Raw genomic sequence first — 10,018 nt, forward strand, 5'->3', positions numbered from 1 at the left:
TGACATCAATAAATTTTCTATCCTCTTGTATCGATAGAATAGTGAGACATGCAGTTATATGAAGCATTATTCTTGTTGTCTTTATGTCTTGAAAATTCATATATTTTCTTTAAATATTTAAAAAAGGTCGATGGTAATAAAATCTTTAGCATTAAAAAAAAAATTCGTTAAAATTTTATTTTTAATACATTTATGAGGTCATTATATATTCATATAAAATATTTTCCTAATAAAGTGGACAATAATAATAGAATTTTATAGTGCATATAACACTAAATTATAGTAGCTAAAAATTATTAGAAAATTTTTTATATTGCAAGAAAATATTAATAAAAATAGATTTGATATTAAAATAAAAAATAAATAATAAATAAAAATCTAAATTTTAAAATTAAAATATTTAACATCAAAGAAGAAAATGAAAAAAAATGGTAAATAACAACTTAAATATTAATGTGATAATAAATTGAATTAAATAAGATATATTTAAATTAATTAAATTAAATACTTAGTATAATAGATTAATTATAATTATTTGATTCAATAAAATAAGTTAAATAAATAAAAAATATCTTATAAATATATATGCAAAAATTATAATACTTTTAAAAATAATTAATCAAAATACATAAGATGAAAAATTAATAAAAATAAAAATTTATTTATTTATTTATTTCAGTCAAAATAAATATAATTGATTAGTTAAATTAATATAGTCAAATAAAATATTAAATAATTTGATATTTATCTCAATCAAATTAAATAAATGATCAATTATAAAACTTTTAAAATCTATTAATCAAAATACATAAGATGAAAGATTCATTCAAATTAAAACAAAATTAATTTATTTATTCAAGTCAAATTAAATAACTAATATAATTGATTATTTATACTTAATATGATCAAATAAAATATTAAATAACTTTATATTTATTTTAATTTAATTGATTAATACATTTAACTAAATAAAATAAAATAAATATGAAAATACTTTTAAAAATATGCTACATCAGTTATGCTATTAATTGAAAAAATTCGATTTTAATAATATATTTCAGTCAAACTAACTAATTAATATAATTGATTAGTTATAATTAATATGGTCAAACAAAATATAAAATAATTTGATATTCATCTTAACTAAATCAAATAAATGAATAATTATAACATTTTTAAAAATTATTAATCAAAATATATAAGACAAAAAATTAATAAAAATTAAAATAAAATTAATTTATTTATTTTACTCAAATTAAATAATTAATATAATTAATTAATTGTAATTAATATGATCAAATAAAATATTAAATAATTTGATATTTATTTCAATCAAATTAAATAAATAAATAAATAAATAATATATTTAAATGAATAAAAGAAATTATTTTCAAGAATATATCAGTTAGCAGTGCTATTTATTAATAAAGAATTTTGTATTTAATAATATATAATAGATGGATTAGATAAATAGACATATAAGGACAAATAGCTAGGATTGTAAAATTTTCTTTGATGTTAGTGATACAAAAAAGAAAGGTCTTAAAAGAGTTTTGGTTACAATAATGCTAATTCTACCACAATTAGGAAGTTGGAAACAATCAATAATTACACTACTACTCTTGTATATTAAACACACTACTAGGGAAAAAAAAAAAACTTAATAGTATATTTTAACTTTCCTAATATTTGGTATATACAATGGCAGTAGTTGTTGGTTGCTTTCAACTTTTAGTTGTAGGATCACCATTATCCTTTTTAGTTATGTGATCTCTGTGGAATGTACAACGAGAGTGTGCGATGGGTGTAATGTAACACCTTTGTACATATCATTGTTACATGTTATCTTTTGTTAAATTTTAATACATGTGACATATACTTTAATTTTAATTTGAAGTCTTATTTTTATTATTAAATTAAGATGGGTGTCAACAAATAAAAAGTATACAAGTAATGCAACAGAACTCAACTTAATTACAGTAATGTGTGGACTACATCATAAGTTGGGAATTTTGGATGTCTTTTTCAAGAGTCTTCCATAAACAGTAGCTATAGTCACCTTTTTTATTTTTGACTTTTGATTTTTTTTTACTTATTTATTTATTTATTTTTTTTTTACAAAATTTGGATCGAAATTGATAAAAGGGACTATCTCATCACGAGATTCGTATCTTTTTGAATGTGGTGATGATAATAGTTAGTGACTAACTGAGTGCAGAACTTTAATTTCTATAAGTTGTTATATATAGCATAATTACCAAAGAGAACCACTAATTAAATTGATCATTTTATTGAGTTATTGGATTATTGATTTAATTAGTGAATTATAGGTTGAACTAATTAATCTTATTATAATTAAATAATTATATAAAATTTTATTTTATTTTTTGTTTTATATTAAATTAATGATTATTTTTAAATTTTAATAATTTATCAATTAATTTATATTTATTATAGTATTTAAGTATATATAAGTAGAAATAAAAAACAAAAATCATAATTATGAAAATAGAAATATATAATAATTTAAAAGGTTTATTTTTTCTTTTAACTTTATAAATGTAATTTAATTTTATTTATTTAATATATTTAATAAAAATATCATGGATGGAAAATTATAACTTTGTCTAATTTGACCGAATTAATTTATCTAATTTTATCGAATTTGATTAAATTTGATCGGATTAATTATTTAATTGATGACTAAATGATTGAGTTTTTGGTTCAATTAATCGAATGAAACCGAATTTGATAACTATGATATATAAACTCAGCCACAAAAGACGATTTTTTATTAATTAATTTAGTAAGAAATTAGAAGTATACTATCATTGATATAAATAATAAACCAAATGAATATCTTGATAAAACCTATATAGCTAACTTCTGCCTTTAAAGAAAATAAGAAAATAAGAAAAGAAAAATTGTTTCTGACACTATCATTGATCATTTTCTTTCCAAATTAAAGATGTATCTGACAACACAAGGTTGAAAATAGAAAAAGAAATATGCATGAAAGCTCCTGTAGCTAAACAATGTGTGTTAAAATTATTTTCAACCTCACAATAGAATAAATTATCTCACCAAATATTTAAGGACTATATCAATAATTTAGATTTTTTTGGCACAGGTGGGTGATTGGAAAAAAGTTCTTTTTGTATTTTTTATTTTTTATTCACAATATTTAAAAATTATATTAAATTTTATCTTACAAAATTATCATTTTTTCATCATCTTATTTGTAATGTCTAGAAATTGCATATAAAATTTAAAATTAATACTTTTAAATATTTCTGAAATGCCTCTATTATGAATTTATTTCTCTCAAATTTAAACTGATAAGAAAAATTATATAAATAATTATATTTCTATAATACTTCCAAATATGCTTCCATTAATATGAAAATGTTTCTCTATTAAATGAGATAATTAGACATTTTCCACCCATATAGACTTCCCATACTACTAGTCAATTTTTTTCAGGTAAATATATTTGCTAGAATTATTTAGCCAGATGTATGGATATATAAGTTATACATACTAATAACTTAAATGAATATAATGACCAGAAAACACAAATTAATGTTACTTCACATGTCCATGTTTTGATCTGATGATTTTTATCATACACTCATAGAATATATTTAATTATTTATTATATTTTACATAATTCTCAAAATCATACATTAAAATAAATAATTATATATATGTAACTATAAAATATATATTAAATATGTTTAATTTCAATATGAGAAAAGAATAATACGAAATTTTTCTTTTGAATGACCAATGAAATTATCAGAAGAATTGTGTGATCTCCAGCTTGGCACCAAATGGCTTATCCAGTGCTTTTTGCTCACTTGTGGCAATAACAAAGCCAATGATATCCATGTAATAATGGAAGACAAGAATTAGTTGTACATGCAAACCCTTTAATCTTTATCACTGCATTTGTCATTGTCAACAAAATTTAATGTTGAATTGCTCTTTACCTATTTGCTTAATTTCAGCGACAATATTGATGGGATCAGATAGAAGACTTTACAATATAGGTATGTGATCCTCTAGGACAATCTCTATACTTCATATTAACCATTCAAAGTGTATTCTTTTGATATTTATATTAAATCCTCATCCCACTTATGTATTCAACTCCAACACGCTTTTTTGTTCATAAGCACAAGTATGTTATGATATGATGATACTATTAGTTCTGTTTTTCGATTTTTTAGGTATCTGTGGTTGATATAGTAGTCACTAATTATTTTGATATTTAAATATTAAATTAAGAATTTCCATGGAATTAATTCTTTTTTAAATTTAAACTGATATAAAACATCACATTAAATTGTTTGCTATTCTTCAATCTTTTAATGCATAATAAACATTTAACTGGTTAAACTTTATTTTTACCAAAGAAAAACAGAGAATTAGTTGATGTCTTCACTCCAAAATGATTAGTTGCCAGATAATGTTACATCCAACCAGTTAGAAATTCAGACAAAAAAAAAGTATCGAATCATGATAAATTTATATCAATTATATAATATGTTAATAACTATTGTCCACCATAATCTTTTTTCGTGGGTATTTGTTGGCCAAGTTGGTAGAGGATATTAAAAAAAAAATGAGCGAGTGTTATTATAAAATTTAAAAGCAAACTGGATATACTATTATGGCGGATAAATGAATTGATTGTTGCAAACGCACTTTAATTAACTTATTTGGTTTATTATTTTAAAAGAACTATTTTTTAAAAAATTAATTGATGCTTTTCATGCCTCAAAGGCGATTAATTTATTGTTTAAGCTTTTTAAGAATGTTGTCTTAATTATTTGTCGGTTTTAAAAATATTGTTGACGAATAATGCTATAGATTATGTTACTGGTGAAAGATTGTTGGAAGCAAGTTTCCTAAGTTTTAATAATTTTTTTGTACTATACATTATATTAATATGATATTACAAGATATTAGAAAATTGAAGGAAGTAAGTGAGACTAGTTCACATGTTTTAAAGATTATGAAATACATATATAATTATTGTCATCCATTGTATTTGATAAGTAAGATTACAGGTGGATGAAAAATACTTCATCTAACTCCAACTGATTTTACTATGAATTTCATAACTTTACAGAGTATTTTAGCTCAAAAAATACATTGAGAGCTATAATAACTTTTAAAGAATAGACAATCTCAACTTACTCTAAAAAAGCTAACGTTAAAAAGTTTGTAAATTAAATTTTAGATTCTGAATTTTGGAGTCAATTTATTGATATTGTCAAGCTTACTAAACCACTTGTTCGTATGCTACATATTGTAAATAGTGAAGATAAAACTGCAATAAAATTTGTTTATCAAGCTATTTATAAGGCTAAAAAAGAAATAGTGAAGTGGTTTCAAAGAAAAAAGAAGATCGTGAAGCTTTATTGAGGATTTTGGATATTTGTTGGGATTCATAATTTTGCAAAAATCTTTATACTGTAGGCTATTGGTTAAATTCTGCTTTTCGATTCAATGCTGATGAGTTTAAAAAACATAAGCAAACGATTTCGGGCCTACTAAATATCATTGAGAAATGTACTTATAATGATCTAGATTTGAACTCTAAGATGAGAATATATAAGAATGTTGAAGAAGATTTTAGAAGATAATCTGCAATACATGAATGAAGTACAGTAATGTCAGGTAAATATTCTATTAAGTTTTATCTTTCTTTATTTATTTAAAAATTAAGAAATATTCTATTAAGTAATGTTAGGTAAATATTCTGATTGTAATGCATTGTTTATTTTTATTTTAAGATTAATGGTGGGAATTTTATGGAATTGAAGCACCAAATTTACAAAAATTAGCTATTTGTGTTTTAAGTCAAACTTATAGTTTTTTTGGGTTATGAGCGAAATTGAAATATTTTTAAATACATCCACACAAAGAAAAGAAATCGGTTAGAACATTAAAAGTTTAATGATCTTATTTTCGTTCATCATAACTTAAGGCTACAACAAAAAATTTTTTTTAATTATTTCCCTAATACTTTGATATGTATAACACTTCTAAAAAATATCGCTCATTAATTTTACTCTTTAATTAATTTAGTAACTAGATAAATTAATAACATGGGAACCAAATGAGAAAGAAAAGTTATGATCCAATTTGTCTCGATGTATTTGATGGCCACTCAAATTGGATATTAGAAGATTCACTACTATTTTTAATTAATATGTCCATTCAATCAATTTTAGATAATTTTAGTATGTTTTTCAACTGCTTAAATATTTTAATTGTTAGTTGTTATTATGAATTATTTTTGATATTGATTTGTAAAAAATACACAAATATAGATCAATTAAATTTGGAAGATGATCAAGATAATGATGGACCGAGTAATAATTATGTAAAAGATATAGATGCAAATCAAAAAGAGAAAAATATTGGTCAAATTCTAAATTTGTCCTATGAAAATATAGATGCTAACTTTAAAATTATTTCTTGGATTTGATTTATTGATTGTGTTATTTATTTTGTACTATTGACTAATTTGTTATTTTTTTTACATTATTAGTTAAGTTTAAGAATTGATATATGATTATTATTAATATATTTGTGAAGATATGTATTTTAATTTTTTATTTTAATTTTATTTTTATAATTTTGTTCAATTATGATCGAATTAGTAAATTAGTGATTCAAATGTTGAATCAATGACCTGATGATCCAGTGGTATGACCGAATTAATTACCGATTTAATTGGTGAAGATCACAACGTTATTTTATGTTTTTATTGTTTTGGTAATTACAATTTTGTTTTATGTTGATACTATACCAAAATATTATTTCTCTTGATTTAATCTTTTTGGGGCTGTAGTTATTATTTTGTTTTTGGGCTAGATTTTGGGAATAGTCTACTTTTTTTTCGCTTCCCAATGGATGTCTTGGGCCTCCATTACAACCTAACTCCAATATTGGGCCCCATTTGAAATAACGACTTATCTAACCTGGCCCAAATAATGAATCGGCTTATCTATGAGCCTATGACAAAAAAAATTAGTATTCACTGTCCAAAAAAAAAAAACCTTCAAAACGCAGTAGCAAAAGAAGCGTTGAGTTTATTGGAAGCTAGTTGTAGTTCATAGAATCCATGGCTGCATCTACCAGTACTTGGTCGAAACCATGGCTCCTTTCAGCGTGGCAATTGCTATTCATGTTGCTGTTTCCGTCAGTTTTCTCAACCTTCGCCGTCGCTTATAGACCTGGCGACATCGTTCCCATGAGCCGCATGGGTCAATACCACTCCGTTCGTTCCCATTTTCATTTTCATTCTTCTACTTCTTCTTCCGAACGACGCCGTTTGGTTACTCTCTTTTCTTTTTTCTGGTGATTGCAGTCTAGAACGGTTTGGCACGATCTCATTGGCCGCCACTGCCCCATCTTCGCCGTCAATCGCGAGGTCTGCTTCGTCTTCCCAATTAGACAATAATTAGGGCTCTATGAAAGTTTTTAAACCTGATTAGTCAATTGATTTTATTAGTTTATGTATTTGGATATTTGGATTCGGTTTGTAGGTTTTGATGCCTATACCCAAGCCAACGGGTTATACAGGAGCTGATCCTTATAAAATGTAAGTATTTTCGGTTATTATTATTATTATTATTATTATTATTATTATTATTATTATTATTTTAAATTTTAGTTAGGGATTGTTTGAAGACAGTAGTAGCTGATTGGAATACGTTGTTTTTCTTATCCTAATTAGGGATCTTGTGGTTTTCTGTTTTGTAATAATAATAAAGAATTAAAAAAAAAAAACTGAGATTGTATGATTGAGGAGACGTTGGAATTTTATTGATGTAAGAATTGAGGTGATGTGTAGTAGTAGTGAACAATGTGTCAGTAAGTGGACTTAAAAACTTTGTTAAGAGGTGATTCTGATTTTTTTTTTTTTAATCTGCTAGATCATTTCAAGTTGGAAGAGAAAAGTTCTTAATCCCATGGCTTCTGGTTGTAAATCGGAAAAGTACGGAGGTCCCGATGATCGAAGTAGAGCTGGTAATGTGTTTAAGATAGTTCTGACAGGAACTTATTGAGTTTATCTAATTATTCTAGTCATCAAGTGGATCATATGAGTTCATGGATGCCAAACAACAAAGACTTGTTATAAAGCATATGTTTTCTAACTAGGAAATGAATTTACTGGAATATTTTGAGTCATGCAGAGGTATTCAGGTAACGATTTCCATGGTGTCACTGCAAAAGTTGTGGACATGCCTCATCACTGTACGTAGTTCCTCTCTACTTATACTATTTGTAAATGAAAAGTATTACTCTTAGGTATGTGCTTTCCATGGTTCGTCCTATGTGTTGGAAGTGTCATGGAATGGCCTTGAAAACTTTTTCAAGTCTTAAAAACTTTTTACTTCGATGTTTCTAAGGTTTATTTAAAACTGCCAACAGATAGACATTTTTGGTGATAATTTTCTCTCATGTTTTCATTGAAGGTTGTTAATTTTTTTATATATGAATAAAATTCGGCGCACTATTTTGCATGATCACTCCACTTCTACATTTTCCCAAGCTTGTACAATTTCAATTGCGATTTGGAATATTTCTGTATACAAGGGAAAAAGAAAGATAAAAGAAGCTAATATGCTATTACCTATATGTATTTAAGTTAAAGATTGCTGTACATGATTAAATAAAGTTTTGTTATGCTCATAGCTTTTGTTATGAATTTTCAGATGTTGAAATTCATCCTGAGATTCGGAAACAATTCTGGGATTCGCAGCATTGGCCAAAGCATATACTTGTGAGATATACATGGTTGGTATTATTTGATTTGCGGCTAGAGATATTCATACTCTGTATATTTTGCCACTCCAAGCTCAAAAAAGTTAGTATTGTTGCACATATCACATTGTAACATAATATCAAGTAATTATTCTTTCAGAATTTCATTAGTTTGTATGAGAAATATGCCATTCTTTCATCATTTTTGTGAAAACAAATTATTAGAGATGCATTATGGATTATTTCAGGAAGGAGCATTCAGATATAGATGTAGCTTCTGGATTTTACGTTCTGTTTGGTTCAGGTAAATAAAATGTTATTTTTTGCTATTTTGTTTTGTAAATTGTAAGTAATATCTTATTAAACACAGAACTACTCTTAGTAAGGATCGTCAACTTATTTCTGTGACCAATCCATTGAAAATTGAGTTAGTATCTCGGAACCTCACAAATATCCCTGGCTGAGAATTTGACATAGGATTGCAAGAATAACCCTCTCTCACACACAAACACACAGAGCTGAGGACTGAAATTAATTGAAATACCTTCTACAAAAATACCAAAAAAAAAAAAGAAAACGGAATGTCCTGTTTCCAAGTTTTGCTGATAACTTTGTCAAGTTAGTTTCACCAAGTACATTTTTGCTGCCACTTCCATGGATGTTTCAGGGCTCATGTTATCTTTCATCCTCTCAATCTATATATTGCAATCATCACGGGAAAAATTGGAAAGGTACGTGATCCTTGGTTTGAAATAAGTGAAAAACTTTTCTCATGTGTTTATTTTGTATTTTCTGCTTTAATATTTTCTCATTGAATCCCAGATTTGTAAGGGAGACTGTTGTAGAAAGCAACATGCCTGGTGAGGTGATAGCCAAAGTTGAATGATGGACGAGTGAGTTCCCTTTTTATCGTTAATATAAGGATGTACATTGTAATATTTTGTTAATCTCAGGTGTGGGAAAGCATGTACAAGAACAAATTTAAATGTAGGATATAATAGTGAGGTGACTGCTCAATTTGATCCATTTCTTGAGATATTTATCACATTTTTCACTGGTCGAAATTTTTTTTAAATATTCACCGGAGTGGTAACCTTTAGTACAGTAGCATGATTCCATTTCCCAAAGACCCAAACTCCAAGCACAACAACTATTAAGAACATATAAAATGAAATAAATAAATAAAATAAGAACCAAAACCACTGCCCAATAGAAACCATATAAATGGAAA

At 25.4% G+C, this 10,018-nt stretch overlaps 1 protein-coding gene across 1 annotated transcript; it reads left to right on the forward strand.

Moving 5' to 3' along the window:
* The first annotated feature begins 7,022 nt into the window (after nt 1-7,022).
* Nucleotides 7,023-9,813, forward strand: LOC112797181 (uncharacterized). Its single transcript, XM_025839984.3, has 9 exons — nt 7,023-7,297; nt 7,388-7,450; nt 7,566-7,621; nt 7,956-8,049; nt 8,217-8,277; nt 8,739-8,820; nt 9,036-9,091; nt 9,455-9,518; nt 9,610-9,813. The coding sequence occupies exons 1-9, from the start codon at nt 7,142-7,144 to the stop codon at nt 9,671-9,673; spliced, it is 696 nt and encodes a 231-aa protein (XP_025695769.1). The 5' UTR covers nt 7,023-7,141; the 3' UTR covers nt 9,674-9,813.
* Nucleotides 9,814-10,018: the final 205 nt, after the last annotated feature.

The sequence above is a fragment of the Arachis hypogaea genome, chromosome 4 (genome assembly GCF_003086295.3).
Source record: "Arachis hypogaea cultivar Tifrunner chromosome 4, arahy.Tifrunner.gnm2.J5K5, whole genome shotgun sequence".
Taxonomy (NCBI): domain Eukaryota; kingdom Viridiplantae; phylum Streptophyta; class Magnoliopsida; order Fabales; family Fabaceae; genus Arachis; species Arachis hypogaea.

Excerpts from the sequence above, each read along its gene's own strand:
- LOC112797181 (XM_025839984.3), top strand. The coding sequence starts at position 7,142 with ATGGCTGCATCTACCAGTACTTGGTCGAAACCATGGCTCCTTTCAGCG. Across the intron at positions 8,278-8,738 it reads TGTGGACATGCCTCATCACT|ATGTTGAAATTCATCCTGAG; the intron begins GTACGTAGTTCC and ends ATGAATTTTCAG. Across the intron at positions 8,821-9,035 it reads ATACTTGTGAGATATACATG|GAAGGAGCATTCAGATATAG; the intron begins GTTGGTATTATT and ends GGATTATTTCAG.